General features: G+C 37.5%; 1 protein-coding gene across 4 annotated transcripts in view; it reads right to left on the bottom strand.

Moving 5' to 3' along the window:
• Window positions 1–24084, bottom strand: part of STAG1 (STAG1 cohesin complex component) — a 445812-nt gene that overhangs the window by 166731 nt on the left and 254997 nt on the right. For all 4 annotated transcript variants that reach the window (XM_060196862.1, XM_060196869.1, XM_060196854.1 and 1 more), the window contains 2 exons: window positions 15990–16141; window positions 12714–12787 (listed from right to left, as the gene is read on the bottom strand). In XM_060196862.1, coding sequence (XP_060052845.1) covers window positions 12714–12787; window positions 15990–16141 — 226 coding nt within the window. The remainder of the gene's footprint in view (window positions 1–12713; window positions 12788–15989; window positions 16142–24084) is intronic.

Raw genomic sequence — 24084 nt, 5'->3', positions numbered from 1 at the left:
GAAAACAGTAATCCATATTTAAATCACAGTGGAAACAATTTTGGTGACTGTCCTATAAATGGTGGTAGAAATGAGCAGAAAGCCAGATTTATAGCTCCATGCTCAAATGGTTTACACATTACTAAAAAAACTCAATATATCTCTGCTCTACAACTTGTGAACTAAAAGTTCAATTTTAGGGAGTTGAGCAGTAGCGCAGCAGGTTAAGTGCACGTGGCGCAAAGCGAAAGGACTGGCATAAGGATCCCAGTTCTAGCCCCGGCTTCCCAACTGCGGGGGAATCGCTTCACAAGTTATGAAGAGGTTTGCAGGTGTCTATCTTTCTCTCCCCCTCTCTGTCTTCCCCTTCTCTATTTCTCTCTGTCCTATCCAACAACAATGATACCAATAACAACAACAATAATAACTACAACAATGAAACAAGGGCAACAAAAGGGAATAAATAAATATTAAAAAATATAATAAAGTGAAATGTAACTTTCCTTTATAAATAGACCATTGAGGTTTCTGATTTACCACTGATGTTATAATGTTTTTAGATAATTTTTAAAATATACCCCTAACTGGATTTTTCTTTTGTGAAAAATTATGTGTAAGTTTATTCTGTATCCTAATGAGTTTCAGTTTTTTTAGCCCCTGAAATTGCTTAAGAATAAAAAGCTGTGAGAAACTCTTTCAAAGCCATTGAACTAATCACAATTTTGAGCTTTCAACATTTTTTTAAAAAATAACTTAAAAAATCATGTAAAGATATTTAGTACAACTGAAGCCCTATTCATTAAGTCCTGAGATTCCCAAACAGACATAATGAGCCCAGACATCGAATAAATCCCTCTCTCCATTGTTATCGGTCATCCCTATCAGGAACAACACAATAGACCCCTTTGTGGGCCCCCATAGGACCTTGCCTTCAACTTGGATTGACAATAGTAGAGAATGTTCTATCCTCCAAAGGGAGGCTAGACAATATATACTCTATGCTACACCTGAGGAAGATGGGTCCTGATATTGGGGCAGCTTGGAACGTTCCTACTCATGACCACAGAATGTGAGCTCAGATCTACAGGGATGCAGAGGTCACATAGGCTCCTAAGTTGAATATGGGCCCCAGATCACATCAAATCGATGGGAGTTTACAGTCAACAATATTTATACACCTTTCTGATATTTGGGAGCTACTCTCTTCCCTGATCCAACCTTCTGGTCCTTCTGCCAGCCATGACATCACCTCTCCAGACAATAATTAGGATCCACCTGCATAACAGATTTCAGGCTCAGGCAAAAAAACAAAACAAAACAAAACAAAAACCCCACTAGTATAGCCACAGATCCTTTGGAATATAACTAAAATATGCCTGCTAGCTATCTATAAAACGGAGGGACCCCCAACTCTTCATCTGCAGTATTCCAGCCTTTACGTCCATGATTGGTCAACAGTTTGTTTGGCTTTGTATGTTAACTCTCTTTTCAACCACCAGGTTCCAGATGCTAGCATGATGCCAACCAGACTTGCCTGGACAGACAACCCCACCAATATGTCCTGGAGCTCCAATTCCCCAGAGCCCTTCCCCGTTAGGGAAAGAGAGAGGCAGGCTGGGAGTATGGATCGACCTGTCAACGCCCATGTTCAGTGGGGAAGCAATTACAGAAGCCAGACCTTCCACCTAATGCATCCCACAATGACCTTGGGTCCATACTCCCAGAGGGCTAAAGAACAGGAAAGCTATCAGGGGAGGCGATGGGATACAGAGTTCTGGTGGTGGGAATTGTTGTGAAGTTGTACCCCTCTTAACGTGTGGTTTAGTCAATGTTTCCTTTTTTAAATAAAAAAATTAAAAAAAGGATATTATATCAAGTGATATTATGCCACACAATAAATTCATGTCTTAATCACATTATGTTATCATGATTTGTTTGGTGTAAAATTGAGAGGGGAAGGTGAGGTAGGGTGGGGAAGAGACAGAGAGACAACTGCAACCCTGCTTCACTATTTCTTAAGCTTTTGCCCTGCAGGTGGGGACCAGGGGCTTGAACATGGGTTCTTGAGCACTGTAATGTGTGCACTTAACCAGATGCACCACCACCTGATCCCTCATCTCTATATTTAATATTCTGGTACCCATATCAGAAGGAAAAAAAAAATACTCCATTAGTTAATGTGTCTATTTTTTGTTCCAGTACAAGGGAAGTTTGATACAACAGTCTTGTAATATGCTTTTAGGCTGGGAAGTGTGATGCTACCTTTCTTGCTTTTTTCTATCAGTAATGCTTTGGTAATCGTAAATACTTTTCCTGTTCCAGATAAATTTTTGTATCTGTTGGTGGAATTTTGCTACAAATTGTATTAAATCTGTATATGGCTTTTTCTCTCTTTCCAGATAGAGACCAAGACAGAAAATGCAAAAGTTCACACCACAGAAGCTTTTTAATGTGGTGGGAATTGGGCTCAAACCTGAGTTGTACATGGCAAAGCAAGTGCGCTATTTTGCAGGCTACTTATGTTTCTCTCAACCTCTCTCCTCTCTCTCTCTCTCTCTGCCAGCTAAGCCAGAGCTGAGCTCTAGTTTCTCTCTCTCTCTTTCCAAGCTAATTTTTTTTTTATCTGTGATAAACAGCGGCTTACAAGATTGCAGATTATAGTTCCACACTATATCCACAACCCACTTTTCCTCCCTCCCTCACTCCCTCCCTCCCTTCCTTTCTTTCTTTGCCTCCAGGGTTATTGCTGGGGCTTGGTACCTGCACTACAAATCCACTGCTCCTGGAGGCCATCTTCCCCCATTTTTTTTGCCCTTGTTGTTGTTACTATTGTCACTGTTGCTTTTATTGTTGGATAGGACAGAGAGAAATCCAGAGAGGAGGGGAAGACAGAGAGGTAGAAGGAAAGATAAACACTTGCAGACCTGCTTCACTGCCTGTGAAGCGACCCCCCTGAAGGTGGGGAGCCAGGGGTTCTAACCATGATCCTTAATGCCAGTCCTTAAGATTCATGCCACCTGTGCTTAACCCACTGTGCTACCACCTGACCCCCATTTTTTTTGAATATTTTTATTTCTACTATAAATGGATTTATTTCATTTACAAAGGTAATGCTTTGCTAGAAATGTTTGGGAATTCACAAAGCAAAGATAAAGTTAGTGTGGCAAAAAAGAAAGTAGTAAGACAAAAGGAAAGACAGCAAATCATAAGATGGTATGAAGTCAATGAAGTGAACAACTGAAGTCAGAACCATTTTTATTGCAAACTAAGGAGGAGGGGGAGGGAGAAATGAAGAAGAGGAAGAAACTAGGAAAAAGATTCTGGAGCTATTAATACTGTCTTAAAATTCCATTTTATCACATAAGATATATGTTTATTTCTATAAAAACTTAAATCTAATTTTCTGATCCTAAGTTTAAGTTTCTTTTTAAAGACCCTTTAATATCTGAACTACAATCTACATGTTTGATTATATTCTTCGCAGAGGAAATTCAAATTATTTTCTGCTTACTACAAAATGAAACTTAACCTCAGTGAACTTTAATTAAGTGTTTCTCATGTGCCTCTTACAGAAGCTTTGCCAGCAACTACAATAAATTAAAGTACCTTTCAATACAAATTTTGGAGACTACCTCTTGGTTGATATGGATGTCCTGACAAACTATCTCTTATGCACAATAAATCTCATGAGAAGTATTGAATATGAAAAATTAACAGTGTCAAGAAGATATGATATTGTATCAAACAATAAATTCATGTCTTAATCACATTATGTTATCATGATTTGTTTGGTGTAAAAATTATTTCTCAAGTAGGACAAACACAAAATTAAAAAAAAAAGCCAGAGAGAAAAATGTCATACAGAATGTATCCTTTACTATGCTATCACCAGGATCTTGAGAATAGAAATCATAAATTACAGGATGGTGATTAAAGTAAATATCTGAGTGTTATATATGTTAGGTAGAGCAATGCAGGGATTATATAAGTATACAGAATGATGGAGGAAAACAAAAGCTGTCAAGGATGACATCATAGAAGCAGTAGTACTGTAGTACAGACTAGAGCTGAAACTCTATCTGATAATTGTTGATAATTGTTATATCAAAATGAACAGAGCTATTTAAGATGTGCTGCAAATGTACTGTTTATAAACTTGGAAAAGTTCCATTATATTATTGGGAGGAACTGAATAAGAGTTTCATACAGAGGGGATAATAACTTTGATGAATTTGTATCTTACAACTGTACACTTCATAATATTTTATCACTTTAGGCAGGAGATCAAATGTACAAAAATATTAACTTTCAAAGAAAATTATATTTAGGCTAATATTCATTTTAACTGTCAACCTGATCACCAGGTTAAATTAAAGCAAGAGAATGACAATCTTCTCAGAGCAAAATATACCCAGGCATTGTAGAAGAAAAGCTCTGATAATACTTATTCTGAAATGTTTTATTACAGCATAAAAAAATGAGACTTAACTAAAAATAAAGACATCCAGAATTATATCTTCTCAAAAATGGTTGAAAACTTACCTTAGTTCTTTTCTAGTTTGTGAACTAAGAAAAAAATTAATTATTTTATCATTGTTAAAAAGGCAAAAGTTTTGCTTTTGGTTAAGATTTCTCTCTTTTTTAAAAAAATACTTATTTATTCCCTTTTGTTGCCCTTGTGGTTTTATTGTTGTAGTTATTATTGACATCGTTGTTGTTGGATAGGACAGAGAGAAAAGATTCTGGAGCTATTAATACTGTCTTAAAATTCCATTTTATCACGTAAGATATATGTTTATTTCTATAAAAACTTAAATCTAATTTTCTGATCCTAAGTTTAAGTTTCTTTTTAAAGACCCTTTAATATCTGAACTACAATCTACATGTTTGATTATATTCTTCGCAGAGGAAATTCAAATTATTATTGAGAGAGGAGGGGAAGACAGAGAGTGGGAGAGAAAGATAGACACCTGCAGACCTGCTTCATCACCTGTGAAGTGACTCCCCTGGAGGTGGGCAGCTGGGGGCTCGAACCAGGATCCTTACACCAGTTCTTGTGCTTTGCGCCTCATGCACTTTGGTTAAGATTTTTATGGCTACTGATGATTTGTACTATCACTGTGGTGTGTCTACTATGAAATATTTTTCTTAATATTTAAGCATTAAAAGTAATTATTTTTTTCAGAGCTGGAAATTTTATTTATTTATTCTTTTGCCTCCAGGGTTATTGTTGGGGTTTGATGATGCATGACGAAACCACAGTTCCTGGAGGCCATCTTTTTTCTATTACTGTTGTTGTTGGGCAGGACAGAGAGAAACAGAGAAGAGGAAAAGAGTGGGGGGGAGGGAGAAAGACACCTGCAGATCTGCTTCACTGCTTGTGAAGCGAGCCCCCTGCAGGTGAGGAGCTGGGGGGCTCAAACTGGGATCCTTGTGCCAGTCCTTGTGCTTTGCACTATAACTGTAACACTATCCAGCCCATGGAAATTGCATTTTTTAAAAACGTATTTTGCAAAATTTCAGTTCTCTCATCAATACCACTACGTTCTTCTCTTAAAATGCCCAGGGAAAGGATCTGTGAAGACTCTTTAAAATATACTCTATGTACCAGGAATATTGTTTGACATAGCATACTCTTTTATCCCATGCCCAGGCAGATCTGAGTACTATATCCTAATTCAACAATTGTCTAACAGTCTTAATTACACTTTATTCATTATATGTATGTTGGTGAATATATTTTTGCATCTACTATTTTTAATTGTGCCATTATAGTTACTTGCTCTTTTTTAAAATGAGGTTAAGACTGAATTTAGAGTCTCATCCATATAGTCTACCACTGAGTCACTGTCACAGCCAATATTTTCTTATTCTTTTGTGAAAAAGATACAGAAAGATGGAGAGGGAAAGGAGAAAATAAAGTGTGTATAGAGAGAGGGAGAGAGAGAGAGAGAGAGAGCGAGTGCATGTGCGAATGAGTGCACCAAAGCACTTTTGTACTCATGTGAAACCTGGGGTTCATGCATGCAAGGCATGAGACCAGAATGCAAAGATCCTTGGTCCCTAGTTACCAGTTCTTCTATTATGCTATTTATTTGTTGAAGAACCTGGTGCACTATGTTAAATTTTCCACATTTTTTAGTAGTTAAGTAATTAACTGAATAGAGACAGAGAAGTCAAGAGCAAAGCGGAGATAAAGAAACATCTACACAACTTTACACTCATGAAGCTTTCACTCATGAAGCTTTCCACTGCAGGCGAGAACCAAGAAACATTGCATAAAAGAACCAGGACAAAAGCCCAGATAAAATCCCATAAATCTAAGTGCCCTCACTCTATAACATTTTACAATTTCTTCGGTAATAATGTGGATTATGTAACACTTCTGGATAATAATAATAACTGGTTTCCTTTATATACTGATCACTTTGGTAGGCAGGCCAAACTATTAAGAATATATCCAAGGGGGCTAGGTGGTGCTGCATTTGGTTAAGTGTACATATTACAGTGTGCAAGGACCCAGGTTCAAGCCTCTGGTCCACCTCTGCAGGGAGAAAGCTTCATGAGTGATGAAGGAAGGCTGCAGGGGTCTTTCTGTCTTTTTCTTCTTCATTTCTTCCATACTCTCTCAATTTATATCTATATAATAATAATAATAATAATGAATATACCCAAAGCTGTTTTTATAAGTTTTTTTTTTGAATGACATATCAGGCTCTTGAATGAACCCAGGGTCCTGCTACTGAACAGACTCACTTTTAAAATTCATTTTCTTAGGAGATAGAGATAGCAACAGAGAGGAGAAACAATACAGTACCACATCACCATCCATGGAATTTCCCTGATCATGACCATGGTGCTTCATGTAGTATAGGCTCAAATCCAGGGAATCACACACAGAAGAAATGTACTCCATGGTTTAACTACTTACCAGTCCTACATGAAATTTTAATATGCTGATGTTAAGTTTTGACAGATTCAAGAATAGTTCTTGGAGGGCTGATTAAATATAAAACAAACCAATAAGGTAGCAAATGGAAATATTTTTGTTTGTTTGTTTTCCTTTCCAGCATCAATATCAACTGAGAGAATGCTGAGTTACAGGACTCTATGTATATTCCCAAATTTCCCCAAGGCTGGTATCTATACATTTCACCTGCCATCAAACCATCATCCTGTTCTACCACAGGGACTTAAAATTCTCAGCATCATGATAGTGCTTCTCAATCTCCAAATATCCTGCAATAGCCTATATTTCATTGAGGATTTACTCTGTATTATCTTTGCTTTGTTTAATTTTTTTTTTTAGAGTCCATCTATGAATGAAAAAGAAAGAATGAAAACAAATAAAAAACAGTATGATATGTTATGGGGAAATATCAGGAGAAGCAAAGGCAAACGCTAGAAGAAGAAGAAGAAGAAGGAGAAGCAAAATTTACACTATAGGAGTATCTGAAAGAAGAGAGAAAAAGGGGGAGAATTTTAAATAAATACTAGGTGAGAATTTCCCTAACTTAAAGCAAATAGACTTTCAGATTCAGAAAACATTAAGAGCACCAAGAAAAATAAATCCAAGCACAAACTAACTGGGGGGGGGGCGGGGATACAGGTTCAGGAAGGATGACAGAGGACCTAGTGGGGGTTGTATTGTTATATGGAAAACTGAGAAATGTTATGCATGTACAAACTATTGTATTTACCACTGAATGTAAAACATTAATTCCCCAATAAAGAAAAAAAAAGGTGCAGCCAGGTCGTGGTGCACCTAGATAAGTGCACACATTACTGTGCACAAGGACCCAGGGTACAACCCCTGGTCCCCACCTGCAGAGGGAAAGCCTCATGAACAGTAAAGCAGTGCTGCAAAGGCTTCTCTGTCTCTATCTCCTTCTCCTCAATTTCGCTCTGTTCTATCAAATAAATAAATTAAAAAATAGAAATAAATCTTAAAAAAATTAAATGCAAAGCAGAAATTGACAGAGTTTGGAGTACTGCACCAAAGTAAAAAACTCTGGGGTATGGATAAAGGTAGATTTTCAGTTCCATTACAGGGGGGTAGGGGTATGGACACAGACCTTTACTGGTAGGAAAGGTGTTAGTGTACATTCCTATTAATAAAAAAAAGAGAAAATAATAATTAATATTGTATATCTAAGATAAGCAGAATATTAAGAGTATTTAGAGAAAACTTAAAGAGGCGCCAATAAGTTTTTCATCAGAATGATATATAAAAATATCAGAATGGAAAAGACCCTAGTACAAGAATTCTCTATGCTGCTATATTATCAGTAGTGTTTGAAGGGATGATGAGTTTTTAAGACAAAAAAAAGTTAAAGGAATTTACTAGTACTAAGTCAGTCCTTGAAGAAATACTAAAGTGAATTAAATAAAATGGAAAAACATACTGGAAACAGAAAACACACATTTTGAACCATATATATATATTTTTAAGTTACACTGGCTTTCAAACTACGTATGTTTTAGAAGTACAATTTCACTCTTCTTTAAAAGATGTTACACCCACCACCAAAGTACCACTATGCTTTTAAAGTCCAATGGATCCCCTCTAACTCTGCAATTCTACCCTTTCTTAGGTAACACCTGCAGACCTGCTTTATTGCTTGTGCAGCTACTCCCCTGCAGATGGAGACCTAGGGGCTTGAACTGGGTTCCTTGTGCGTGTCCTTATGCTTGTTTAACCTTATGAGCCACTAACTAGCTCCCTGCCCATCATTATTTTCAAGTAAGAATTCTGCCCCTTCCTTTTTCCTGACAATGTGACACTTAAGTTGTTACATAACTTATATTAGGTACATCTGTTTCAGTTCTTTAGTTCTTGACTTTTGGTTTCCTATACTCTGTCCACAAGCCTGCTCTTTCAACATTTGGCTTCTGTTTCTGCTGGTGGAAAAAGGGGGAAAGAGGGAGAGACAGACGGGGAGAGAGAGAGAGAGAGAGAGAGAGAGAGAGAGAGAGAGATATTGAGATTAAATCCCAGAAACTATATTTTCTAGTTATATTGTTTTCTGTTAGAACTCTTTCAATTTTCTCTGAATTCACTGAAGTATTCTACCATCAAACAATTCATTTGAAGGAGTATCCTCAGGAGGAGTATTTTAAGTCTTACTTAGGAAATTTACATAACCTTCTTGAATTTCAAATTTTCTTGAGGTTATCTTGATCCATCAGTGCATGTATTCCTCCCTGCCCACCACCAAACCCCCATACCTTTTCCCATTATGGCTGGTGCTCTGTAAGGACCTGGGCAAGGGAGACTGTACTTGAGCAGGCTGGAGTAGTGATCAGGGTTTATAGTCACAAGTTCTTGACAGAAGTTATAGAATGGAGGTTAAGACAGTCTGGATAGCAACCAGGGGTGTGAAGTGGCAAATGCTCATAGTAACTAGGTTGCCACACACAGACATTCTAGTCTAAAGACGCCTCAGTCCCCGGTGCTAACTATGCACACACACTTGCAGGAAAGTCTGGCAAGCTATGGGTTGGCCAGGGAGCACCGCAGGCAGTGGCATCCCCTTGCTCTAAGAGCCTGATTTGTTTGCTACTGGTCAGAAAAGGGCTAGGGAAGGATTGTTCTCTTTGCTAACACTCTTGAAAATTTTCTGTCAAGTCCCATATTAATTTGCTGCAAACAAAACTAGAGGCAGAGTATTCTTTCAGGAATCTGTCCACATGGTTTGCTATTAGACACTGGATTCTAACAAGGTCTCTATTAGCCCTACTCTTAGCAAGACTGCAGAAGGATTCGAGAAGGCAGACACAATTCCTACCATGTTTACAGCTTATTGCTCTTTGCCTCTTGCACCAATGTTGTTAAGTACAAGATTTTAATAGGATTGGACTGCTGTGATTTCAGGACAGCAGGTGCACCTGCCACCAGATTAAAGTTCCACATCTTATAGATGTCTTCCTTATCGACCTTCATGTTGCTTCATGAAGTTCCTTTCTTAGGAGTAGTTGTTTCTTTGACTTCCTCACCATCACTTTCTGTAAGCTAACATTTTGTCCCTTGCTGTTCCTCTGGGTTTCAGGTTTGTTTGTATGCAGATTATTATATGCGGCGGTAAAGTTGGGCTGTGAATGCAAGAATAGCTAAATAGCGCTACAAAAGGAGATAGTTCACAATGATCTTTCTTTCTTTCCCTACAGGATTATTGCTGGGGCTTGGTGCCTGCACTACAAATCCACTGCTCCTGGAGGCCATTATTCCCATTTTGTTGCCCTTGTTGTTGTTATTGTTGTCATAGCTGTTGTTGTTGCATAAGACAGAGAGAAATAGAGAGAGGAGGGGAAGACTGAGAGGGAGAAAGATAGAAACCTGAAGACTTGCTTCACAGCCCATGAAGCGACCCCCCTGCAAGCGGGGAACTGGGGGATCTAAGCGGGATCCTCATACTTGTCCTTGGGCTTCATGCCAAGAGCACTTAACCTACTCTGCTACTGCCACCCACAATGATTATAATAGATATAGAAAAGCATCTGACATTTTATCTTAATTTCTAAAAGAATTCCAGAGAAAAGCTTCAAATTAATTACTTCAGTTTTCAGAAAACTGAATTCACTTTAAGAAACTAAAGAACAGTGGTCTAGGAGGTGACTCGGGATAAAGAAAGCATTAGACTCTCAAGCATGAGGTCTTGAATTCAACCCCCAGCAGCACATGTACCCTAGTTTTTTTTTCTCTCTCTCTCCCTCCTTCCTACTGTCTGTCCCCCCTCGCTTCCTATCTAATAAGTATTAAAAAAAAAGAAAAGAAATAATAGAACAGAGAAAGTGACACCCATAGTAAGTAAAACATAAGTGAGTAAATAAAATACAGACCATAAGAGTAGTCTAGTATAGCCACAATCACATTTTAAGAAAAACAAATACAACTGATTAGTTCTAAGGAGACTGACTGATAAGGGAAAGAAATGTTTTAAACCAAAAATATTATAAACTTTTGCTGATACTTTTTGAACCAACAACCACTTAAAGATTATCACTTTCTTATAAGACATCAACACAACTTTAGGCCTACCTAAGAAATATGTAGCTAAAATACATTCCTAGAAATAAAACTAAAGGCCCCAGTGTTATACTTCACATTCAAAGAAGAAACAATACCACTCTATCAAACTTTTCCAGAAAATTAAGAAATCAGAATACATTTCAACTCCTTCTGCAAAGTCAGCATCACCCTGGTACCAAAAGTAGAGAGATTCAAAAGAGTATATGATAACAAGTCATCCTTCTTCAACATAGATGAAAAAAATTTGGTTGAATTCTATAATTTGACATATTAAAATTCATCAAATTATGCCCTTAAGCTAATTTTTTTCAGTTTATTTTACATTAATTATAACTATAAGGCTATAATTAAAAAAAAAAACAAACTGTAAGGCAGGTATGTGAAAATTCTTGCTTCTTACCAATTAAATTTGTAAATTAGTAAGTGTGGCTTGTATATGAAATTTCATTTAAAACAGACACTAAAGCCTTAACCCTACTTCAAATAATCTTTTTTTATTTTGTTAAAAAATGTTAAAATCCGTTGTCAAGTTACAGAAAGTATAATTTCTCCTTTAGGGAGCTGGGCGGTAGCACAGTGGGTTAAGCGCACATGGCGCAAAGTTCAAGGACAGGAATAATGACCCTGGTTTGAGCCTCCCGGCTCCCCACCTGCAAGGGGTTCGCTTCACAGGTGGTGAAGCAGGTCTGCAGGTGTCTATCTTTCTCTCCCACTGTCTTACCCTCCTTTCTCAATTTCTCTCTGTCCTATCCAACAACGACAGCAATAACAACAATAGCAACGATAAACAAGGGCAACAAAAGGGAAAATAAATAAATAATTTCCCTTCTAACTGATCAATTAGTCTTAAATGTACCTAAAAGTAGTGATTATTTGTGCATCTCTACCTAAATGTATCATATATCATAGTATGCTCAGTTAAGAGAAGTTGAAAAGTAGAGCTAGCACTTATTCTCTGAGGAATGTGCTTTATACCAATCTGGTTAGCAATTTAAAAGTTCCAAGATTTCATAAGACAAACTAAACTCAATTAGCAACAGAGCATGATAAAAAGACTTTGCTACTTTCTTTTATGTTTGTAGATGAAACTAAAGAACAGTGATGTTCATTAGTGGTCTATCGGCTGAGGTTCCCTTTTCTATAGGCTTTTTCCTTTTTCAGAGAGGCATTTTTTGAAGACTACTGGTTAATCTGATTACAGAACAAATCAGTATCACAGGTTAGGAAGTTGTGCATTTAATTTTTTTTCAAATACTAAGTCAATCAAACTTTATGAAGGCCAAATTAACATAACAATATTTTATTAATAACTAATCCATCAGTACAAATCCAAGTTCATAGAATCCTTCTAACAGTATAAGCAGTGAATTTGGAAGACAGTACTGGTGCCACAATTCCTCCATAGTTAACAGCATGAAATTCACTTAGCTAATAAAAGGTAAAACTGTTTCTAGAAAACAAAGCTGGGGTGGGGGTATAGCATAATGGTTATGTAAAGAGACTTTCATGCCTGATGCCTGAGGCTCTTAAAGTCCCAGGTTCAGTCCCCCACACTGCCATAAGCCAGAGTTGAGCAGTGCTCTGGTTTAAAAAAAAAACAACAAAGCTAACAGTTTCATAACTTTATAGTTACATAGAACTATACAGAAGCAGTACTTTATTTCCATTAAAAAAAAATCTGTTAAGTAACTTTAAAATTCCTTACCGGTATCTATGAACAAATATACCCTTAAAAATAGAGTTCATCATATTTTCAATTTCATCCTGATTTTCTTGTAGCTGAAACAGAAAAAAAGATAAAATATATAAACTAAGATAACGTTTTATTCCAGCTTCAAATTAAAAAAGTTCCACACTATGTGACTAAATCAATGTTATTTAATATCATTTTAGGTATACAATATAATGAGTTGATATTTATACAGTACTTTTATATTATTTGTACATACTTGTATACAGTATATATGTATAGTTTTATATAATAAATATTTATTATTTGTAGACACTAAAAAATTATTACTGTGTCATCAATTATTTCTACAAAGTCTTAATTTCTTGTGAACTTTTTAGGTCTACTTCAAATAAGGGGATTGAGCAGTGGCTCACCCAGTAGAGCAATATGAGTAAGGACCTGAGTTCAAGACTCTGGTCCTCACTTGTAAGGGAGAAATTTTAGGAGTAACAGGGCAGTGCAGATGTCCTTCCTTCCCTCCCTCCCTCCCTTTATCTATCAGAAAGAAAAAAAATGGAGGGGGAGTCAGGCAGTGTTGCACTTGGTTAAGCGCACATACCACCATGCACAAGGATCTCGTTTTGAACCCTGTCTCCACCTGCAGGGAGGATGCTTCACAAATGGTGAAGCAGGTCTGTAGGTTTTTATCTTTCTCCCTATTTTTTCTCTGTCCTGTCAAATATAAATAAAACAGTGGATTAAGCACACATGGCGCAAAGTGCAAGAACCTGAGCAAGGGTCTTGGTTTGAACCCCTGGCTCCCCACCTGCAGGGGAGTCACCTCACAGGTGGTGAAGCAGGTCTACAGGTGTCTCTCTTTCTTTCCTTGCCTCTGTCTTCTTTCTCTCTCCATTTTGCTCTATCCTATCCAATACCAACGGCATCAACAATATAATAACCAGTAACGATGGGCTTTAGACTGTCAACTGAAGTCTAAGGTGGGCGTCAGGGAAGCTCCAAGCCTTGGTCTGGGGGTTGTGACTGGCATTTGAAGTAAAAAGCAGTATTGGGAAACCCAATTCTTTCTTTCTTTTTTTTTAAAAGAATTTATTTATTTATTTATTCAAGAGAGAGATAGGAGTAAAGAACCAGACATCACTCTGGTACATGTGCTGCCGGGGATCGAACTCAGGATCTCATTGTTGAGAATCCAATGCTTTATCTATTGCACCACCTCCCGGACCATGGGAAACTCAATTCTTAATGTGTAGAATCTGACATGATTCCAGAATAGAACATGTCAGAACTAAGTTGAATTTTCTGAGAATTGCTTGGCGGAATGAGTTAGTTTTCACGCACTCTTTGGAAAAGAGCAAGGAATCCTAGTCTTCAAGGCCTATTCAAATTGCTGCAATTAAGTTTTTTAATTGTTTTTATGGCTAACTTAACATATCACTATATGTATATCTCTATATATTTTCTTTATCCATTATCCACTGATAAGCTTAAGATTGTTTTTGTATCTTGCCTACTGCAAATAATATTACCAATATGAGATCACACACAGTTTAGAATTAGTGTTTTCATTTTCTTTGTTCCTTTGATTTTTTTTTATTTGACAGGATACAGAGAAATAAAAAAGATAAACACCTGCAAACTTCACCACTAGTGATGCTCCCACCCCACCCCCGCCACCATTGATGGGGACCATGGCTTGAACCAGGGTCCTGAGCATGGTAACATGTGTGCCACAGCTCTACCCCAAGTTTTTATTTTCTTTGGATAAATACTCAGATGTGGAATTGCTGGGTCACACAGTAGTTCTATTTTTAATATTCTGATATTGTAGATGGTCATATACGTTCCCACCAATAGCTTACAAGGTTATTTATTTATTTTTCTAAATTTTTGCTTTTTGTGATAATAGTAAGGAGATAGTTCACTATAGTTTCCCATTGCATTTCTCTCATGACAAGTGATCTTGAGCATCTTTTCAATATGCTACATGGCTATCTGTATATATTCTTTTGGAATAGTGTTTCTGCTCAGATTTTTTTTTTTTTAATCTGGTGCTGGGGAGTGAACACAAGGTTTTTATATGTATCATACAACAGGGTACCTTTATACTTTCTCCCCATTTGTAAAATGCTACATTGGGAAGGAATCCAGTAACTTGTAAATTTAGGATACCAATTAGCACCCTGCCATGACCAATTCTTTACATTTGGAAAGAGAACAGAAAGAGGGAAAAAGACACAGAATAAGGAGTCGTGTCAGCACCACTTCACCATCTATGGAACTCTACCATTATGACCAAAGAGATCCCATGCAGTGGTGGCTTGAATGTGGGCCAAATGCACGACAATTTACATACCACAAACATTAAACTATTGCTCAGGCTCTTCTATGGCTTTGTCTTTTGGAAGTGCCTTTTAATTTCTGGCTACTCTCATTCTGGAAACTATATTAACTTTTTAATAATTTGTTGTATAACTCTGAAATTATAAGTTCTGAATTATTTCAACAGCATTCTATGAGTTTTAGAACTTTTCTTTCTCAATAAACACTAAACAATGACTAGAACTGTTGTGGCAAAGTGTAACCAGACACCTTCAATGATATTATACTAGACCTTGTCTTTTTTGTTTGTTTTTCTTTTAAACCAGAGCACTGCTCAAGGCTCTGGCTTATGGTGGTACTAAGGATTGAACTATATGTTTTATTTCAGATTTTACTAAAATAATTCTGGGAAGAATTTTATAAAAGATTATTCAAATTATGGCAATCTACTATACATTCTAAAAATTACTTCTGCTTTCTATTGAAAATGGAACTTTGCTGATCTCCAGCTTTTTTAATAAAAGATTTATTTATTGTTTATTAATGAAAAAGACAGAAAAGGAGAAATAACCAGATCATCACTCTGCTACATAGGATGGCAGTGATCAAACTTAGGACCTTGTACTGAGTTGAATACTCATTCACTGTGCCATCTTCTGGGCTGTAATGGCTAGTTCTGAAGTCAATAGCTATCGTGCTTTCTGAATCATCAGTCTGATAATCTTTATTTAAATTGCTTACCTCCAAGGTCACCTACTTTCAAAAGCAGAATTGTACTGATTCTCTTAGGATACCAGACAACACTCAGATAATTACTGACTGAATGTTCCAGTTTGTTTAAGATATTTGAGATTGAGTAATGTAACCCACAAAACCAAATGCAAATCTTCTTATGAAAATATAAAAACCAGCATGGTTTTTTGCTATATCTTTAAAGAATACAGGAGTCTTGGTAACCATGAAATTTACCTCTTTACGTTTCTGAAGTAGTAATTCCAACCTTTCATTGGCTCTCTTCCCAATCATTTTATTTCTCTCAGCTTCATACTGTCTCTGAGTATTATCCTGATGAATACTGAGGTTTAAGGCAACATTCACCAGAGCAGTCATAAGCTTCATGGCTATGAAAGAAAGGAAAGTTATAACATTCATCTAAAATCAGACCTTTACCCATGAACACAAATTCACACTGGATACAGATGTAGGAAGAAAACCAGTCAATTGCTGTGTTTTACAAACCAGGTATAACAGATTAAACAAAAAATTTAAAGTTTTTTAAAAATTAAAAAATAATAATTTTGTAGAAGTGATGTTGTCATCTTAGTTTATTTATATCCTCACATGTTTGGCTCATGCTGACTAAAATTCATCACTAAAAAAGAGTCTCATCTTAATTCTCAGCTGGAAGGCTCTGAATAGCAAAGTGCCTTTAGCAACCCCTCTATATTCCATGTTCACACACAGATACACAGGCTAAGGGCATACTACACGAATTCTGTGTCTAAATACCTCTACTTAGATGAACCAAAGGCACCATACATGTTTATAATCAATACACGTTTAGCCTTAAATATGGCCCTTTCACCTGTGTTTCTCACTGAATGGCATAGTCTCCAATCCCTGAAAAACAGCTGGATTCTACAGACTTACTAAAATTAAATGTATATACTGTGAACAAACGACTGACCTGTTTCATTATTCATAGTGCTAATGTACTATAAATGTTCACTTCTATTGGGAAATCTCATTAAAAATACATATTTAAAAATTTGCTTTATATTTATTTTATTTTTTTATTATTTGATAGAATAGACGGAAATTGAGAGAGGAGGGAGAAACAGAGAGGGAGTGACAAATAAGATACCCACAGATGCTATACTGCTTGAAAGCTTCCCCCATGCAGGCAAGGACCAGGGGATTGAACCTGGGTCCTTGCACATGGTAACATGTGCACTCAACCAAGTGTACCACCATCCAGCCCTGTTAGATATTTCTGAACATCTGTTTCAAGTCCTTTGAGAAAGAATTATGACAACTACTAAACACTTGTCTACTCATATTTATTTTTATATTGTTATAAAAATGTTGAGAGTGATTAAAGGAGACAATGAATTTGTGCTGAAAATTCATTTCCCTTTTTATTTTTTTCCCTAGGTTACTAATATGTGAATAGAAATGTCCAATTATAAAAAATATATACTGTCCAATATTTTGGAACAACTGATTCACGCACTCAAAGATAAACATACATATAATTAAATATAAACTTGCATTTATTACCAGAGTTATCACTGGGGCTCAGTGGCTGTACTGCAAATCCATTGCTCCTGGTGGTCATTTTTTCCTTTGATAGGACAGAGTAAAACTGAGAGGGGAAGGAGAGACAAAGAGAGAGAAAGAAAGATACCTGCTTTACAGCTCCTGAAGTCTTGCAGGTGAGGAGCATAGACTTCAACCTGGCTCCTTGGTAATATGTGCACTAACTTGGGTGACCACCAACTGCCTCATTATTTCCCTTTAATCACAAATATAAGGAAATATTTTTGTCTCTTGGTTTACCTTTCTATCTTTGCAACCAATTTGCTATTCTGATGTGCCATCTACATTTTGGCTAGTTCTTTCTTTCTCCTTCCCTATATTCCTTTTTTCTTCTTGCTACCTGGGTAATTACTGGGGCTTGGTGCCTCCAGAAAGAATCCACTGCTCCTGGCTGCCTTTTCTATGTCTTTTCTATTTTATTTGATAGGACAGAGAGGGGATGGGGGGATTGAGAGGGAGAGAGAAAACAGACACCTGCAGACCTGCTTCACAGTTCTTGAGTTGAGAGCAGGGGCTTGAACCATGTTATTTAGTGCTCTCAACTGAGGTGCACTACTATCTGGCTATTCATTTTGGCCAGTTCTAATTAGTGACCGCTAATGTCCTTAAACCAAGGTAAAAAACCCAATTTCTTGGTTAAACACACATGGTACAAAGCACAAGGATTGGTGTTAAGGATTCTGGTTCTAGCCCCCTGCTCCCCACCTGCAGGGGGGTCGCTTCGCAAGCAGTGAAGTAGGTCTGCAGGTGTCTATCTTTCTCTCTCCCTCGCTGTCTCCCCACCTTTCTCCATTTCTCTCTGTCCTATCCAACAAGAACAACTACAACAACAATAACAACCACAACAAGGGCAACAAAATGGGAAAAATAGCCTTCAGGAGCAGTGGATTCGTAGTGCAGGCACTGAGCCCCTGCGGTAACACTGGAAGCAAAAAAAGGTGGTTCACTTCCCAACAAAGTCCCCAAACCTAGATATAGGGCAGGTCCCATGAGAAAGGGCATATGTTCACATGTATCCATAAGCTAGGGCAAAATGTATACCTGAAAGCAAAAGTGCACAATAGTCTACAGTGAGTCAATATGAAGTTCATAATGAAATAGTGTCTACTTAGACTTAGATAGCCTTCTCACCTATTTCCTATTATACTTTCCTCACTAACTCCCAAAATATCTTTATCAAAGCAAGGACTACAAAAGCTGAATAAGTGCAACAGACTGGCATACTTTCACGATGACTCTTTAGTCACTGTCAGGCCACCCTATCAGCTGGGGCCCTATCCGGGGCATCCTGAGATTCCCAAACAGACATGATGGGCCTAGACCTTGAATAAATCCCACTCTCCATTGTTACTGGTCATCTATATCAGGAACAACAAAACAGACTCCTTTGTGGACCCCCATAGGACCTTGCCCTCAACTTGGATCAACAACGGTAGAGAATGTTCTATCCTCTGAAGGGAGGATGGACAACATACTCTATGCTACATATGAGGAAGTTGGATCCTGATGTTGGGGTAGCTTGGAATGTTCCAACTTAAGACCACAGATCTACAGGGATGCAGAGGTCACATAGGCTTATAATCTGAATATGGGGCCCCAGATCACATCAAATCGATGGGGTTTACAGTCAACAATATTTATACATCTTTTCCATATTTGGGAGCTACTCTCTTCCCAGATCCAACTTTCTGATCCTTTTTCCAGCCATGACATTATCAATAACTTGGATCCACCTGCATATCAGATTTCAGGCTCAGGGAAAAAAAAAAAAAAAACTAGTATAGCCACAGGCCCTTTGGAATATGACTAAAATATGCCTACTAGCTATCTACAGAACGTAAGCCCCCCCCCCCCCAACTCTTCATCTGCACTACTCCAGCCTTTAGGTTCATGATTAGTCAACAACTTGTTTGGCTTTATATGTTAACTCTCTTTTCAGCCACCAGGTTCCAGATGCTAGCATGGTGCCAACTAGACTTTCCTGGACAGACAACCCCACCAATGTGTCCTGGAGCTCTGATTCCCCAGAATTCTACCCCACTAGGGAAAGAAAGAGGCAGGCTTGGAGTATGGATCAACCTGTCAATGCCCATGTTCAGCGGGGAAGCAATTACAGAAGCCAAATCTTCTACCTTCTGCATTCCACAATGACCTTGGGTCCATACTGCCAGAGGGTTAAAGAACAGGGAAGCTATGAAGGGAGGGGAGGGGAGTTCTGGTGGTGGGAATTGTGTGGAGTTGTACTCCTCTTATCCTATGGTTTTGTCAGTGTTTCTTTTTTTTTAAAATTTGTTTTTTTATTGTTATTTAATTTTATTTATTTATTTATTCCCTTTTGTTGCTCTTGATGTTATAATTGATGTCGTTGTTGTTGGATAGGACAGAGAGAAATGGAGAGAGGAGGGGAGACAGAGGGGGGAGAGAAAGACAGACACCTGCAGACCTGGTTCACCACCTGTGAAGCAACTCCCCTGCAGGTGGGGAGCCAGGGACTTGGACTGGAAACCTTACGCAGGTCTCTGCGCTTTGCGCCACCTGCACTTAACCCGCTGCGCTACAGCCCGACTCACCAGTGTTTCCTTTTTATAAATAATAATAATAATAATAATAATAATAAACAACCAAACAATTTCTGAAAACGTATCTAAATTAGTGAGCACTTAGAAATGCATTTAATGAGGGCAGGGGTTGACAGCATAATGGTTATGCAAAGAAACTCTCATGCCTGAGATTCTGAGGTCCCAGGTTCAATCTCCTGAACTGCCATTAGCCAGAGCTGAGCAGTGCTTTGATAAAATAAAATAAAAAATTAAAAAGGAGAAATGCATTTAATGAAAATGCTTCCCTTTCTTGAGAAAGGGTGTCTTAATATAATAAATACATAAAGAAACATGGTTGCTTCCAAATGTCGATGTGTGACTTTAGAGTTTTATCTGTGACTAGTAGAATCTATGATTATATTATAAAGGCTTAAAAGTACTTTGAAAATTAGTCTTTGTAAGAAGGCAAATAGCTCAAAGACAGGAGGTACCCGAGGTAGTGAGAAAAAAGGAAAACAAAACAAGCCAGGGGCTATTAGTCTATTAGAGCTCCTGAGCATAAAGTCCTACCCACTGGTGATTAATTCCAAATGTACTTCTAGATCTCTAAAACAAAATGACGTGAAGATTAAGAATTTTGGGGAATAGGAGATGGCTCACCCAGAAAAAGGCACTTTAGCCTTAACACAAAGAACAAGGTTAGAGGACCTGGGTTTAACTTCCTGGCCATCAAATGTGCACACTGAGCAAAAAGGAAGCTTCAGAAGCAGTGAAAGAATTTGGTGGTTTCTGTGCTCCTTCTCCCCAGCCAGAAGTGGTGGAATTACACAGGCATGAAGCCCCACTGAAGCCATGGCAACAAACACCACACCCATACCCGAAACAAAGAAAAATCAAAAACAAAAACCCAAATAACACCCCCCCAAAAAACAGAAGTTGGAAAAGATAAAATTTAACACCAAGCTTGTCTGAAAATAACCAGTAGACTCAGGTTTTCTTAAATTTAGCATTAAGCTACTTAACTCTATGAACCGAGATCCCTAACTCCAACTGACATTGTGTAATGACCTACCTCTCATCCTAGACATATGAACAATATAGTAAATATACTAAAGAAAAATGCATAAAGACCAATGTAGTTTCAGAATTTAGAGATGACATAGTAATATTAATGGAAATAAACTATAAATATATAAAATGTATACTTATCTGAAATTCTTTTCTCATACCAACATATATGCAAATAGATTACTATTGAACAAAGCTGGCACAGATACAATAATGGGACTAGAATCTCATTTATTCCATTGAAAATGATTCCTTGTACTGAGTGAGCACTAATTAAATTTTACAGGTGTTTCTTAAAGAACAATTTCACAAATTAATCTACAAAAATCCAGTTTGATATTTATGACATGGGCTTTGAAGTGGTTTCTCCTTCACTACCAAAAAGAAGTTAGCCATTATATTATTTTTGTGTGTATATGTGTAATTACCCTGAAAATATGCCTATTTACTTACAAAACAGAAAAGCAGCATCACTCTGTTATATGCCAGGGATCAAACTGGGACTTCACATATGCAAATCTATTGTTGAATAAACATACCAGCTTGAGCACTTATATTTTAATTGCTAACTACAAGACGAATATTAATTTCATTACATTTTTCCTTTATTGGGGGGAATTAATGGTTTACACTCAGCAGTAAAATACAGTAGTTGGAACATGTGTAACATTTCTCAGTTTTGCACAATTCAATCCCCTTCTAGGTCCTCCTCTACCATCATGTTCTAGGACCTAACACCCCCCCCCACACACATACCCCTTATTTACTTTAGTGCAAAACATTAATTCCTGTCCAAGTTCTGCTTTGTGTATTATTTTTCAACTTCTTTCTATTAAATTATTGATTTAATAATGATCAACAAGATTGTGGGATCAGAGGGATAGAATTCATACAATTCCTACCACCAGAGTGCCATAACCCCATCACTGAAGCTTCCTTATTCTTTATTCCTCTGGGAATATGGACCAAAGATCTTTATGGGGCTTAGAATGTGGGAGGTCTGGTTTGAGTAATTGTTTCTCCATTGAACATGGGTACTGACAGGTCAATCCACACCCCCAACCCATTTCTGTCTTTCCTTAGTGGGGCAGGGCTCTGGGGAGGTGGGTTCCAGGACACATGGTGAGGTTGTTTGCCCAGGGAAAGCATACTGGTGTCATGGTAGTATTTTTCAATTTCTGTCTATGAGTGAGATCACTGCATATTCATCCTTCTCTTTCTGACTTAGCGCACTTAACACTTAATATTGCTATGAAGGTTATTGCTGGGGTTCAGAGCCTATATGGCTCAGGCAAGCATTTTCTAAATTGAATAATTTATTTATTTTGAATGTTTTATTCATTTTATTTTAATGAGAGAGATATAAGAGATACAGATAGAAAGGACAGAGCACTGCTCAGCTTTGGCTTATGGTGGTGCTGGGCATTGGATCTGGGAAAGTCTTTTGCAGAAACACAATGCTGTCTCACCAGCCTAAGGTAATTTAATTGGTTCAATTACTTCTCTTTGTTCATACAAGATCTCTTGTATTGCTCACAGAAGAAGCACTAACTCAACTGTTAAATGGCAACATACTGGACTAAATTTAAATTCAACATCAAATTCTAATAGTTTTGAGGTAAATCAAAAGTAATTATCTTTTCTTTGTTATTGTTACAGAGGTAGAGAGAGAGAGAGACAGAAATACTTGCGGCCCTGCTCCACCACTTGTGAAGCTTTCCATCTGCAGGTGGGGACAAGGGGCTTGAATCCAGGTCCTTGCACACTGTAACATCTGTGCTTAACCAGATGCTGAGATCCATTTTTTTCCCTTCTTTTTTATTTGCTAGGACAGATGGAAATGAGAGCAATGGAAAGAGAGGGAGAGAGACATCTGTAGACCTGCTTCACTGTTTGTGAAGCTTCCTGACTATAGGTCTAGAGTGGGGGATTGAACCCAGGTCCTTGTGCATGGAAATGTGTGCACTTAACTGGGAGTGCCACTGCCTAGGCCCCTAAGAAATGAGAGAAAGATTTTTGTTGTTTAAGTACCTACTAGGTATGTATCTTGTCTAGTAGCCATGTGTTTGAAAATCATCTTTTAAACATTAAAATTTAGAGTCATAAATCCCGGTGCTACATCAAATAGTTAACTAGTTATTAGGGGAAAAAAAACCATAGGTGGAACCTAAATACAAGGGGAAATATAAGGTGAAATCTCACTGGACTATGGCCCATCTCAGCTGATCTGGTGGTTCAGGAGGGCTCTTGGGTGACAGGTTGGGGATATGACAGTTGACGATAGAGGAGTATAACAGTGTGATACAGACTGAGAGGTGCTGATACTTGCTTTGGTGAAATGTGGAAATGTATTCTGTGACAATAATCCCATAAACTGACTTATTGTCAAAAAAGTAATTTTTTTTAATTTAAGAAAGGAGACATTAACAAAAGCGTAGGATAGGAGGGGTACAAAAAAAGTAATATTTCAGTTAAAAAAACTAGACATGATTCATGTACTGAGAAGTAATGCTCATAAAAATATTTGTTAATTTAAAAACAAGGTGCCTATGAGTATATCCACTAAGCAGAAAAGAATGTGAATATTTGTATTCAATATATACTATTATAATTTTTTTATGTCTAAAAGACGTAAGTCAGAGATGAAACTTGTCAGTTACATGGCTAAAAACAGGCAGAGAAAAAATTTGATTACAGGCAGTCTACCTACATAATCCAAATTCTTAAATATTGTATCATTTTGCCTAGCACTGAGTGTTCTGTTTACATTTATAAAATATCTCTGGAAAGATATATACGAAACTGCCTTTGGGTAAGATAATTTGATAGCTGAGAGCCATAGTGATACAAGAATACTTTATCATATAACTTACTTTTAATGTAAGATGTGACTGCATTCTATCTCTTACCATCAGCTTCTATTTTTAAAACACTGAGAAGTCATAAGTTAGGTGGTAGTGCAGCGGGTTAAAGGCATGTGGGGCGAAGCGCAAGGACCTGCGTGAGGATCCCGGTTCCAGGTCCTGGCTCCCCACCTTCAGGGGAGTCGCTTCACAAGTGGTGAAGCCGGTCTGCAGGTATCTATCTTTCTCTCCCCCTCTCTCCATTTTTCTCTGTCCTATCCAAACAATGACAAC

This window comes from Erinaceus europaeus, chromosome 1, assembly GCF_950295315.1.
Source record: "Erinaceus europaeus chromosome 1, mEriEur2.1, whole genome shotgun sequence".
Taxonomy (NCBI): Eukaryota; Metazoa; Chordata; class Mammalia; order Eulipotyphla; family Erinaceidae; genus Erinaceus; species Erinaceus europaeus.
The sequence above is the reverse complement of the archived record's forward strand: the minus strand, read 5'-3'. Positions and strand labels throughout refer to the sequence as shown.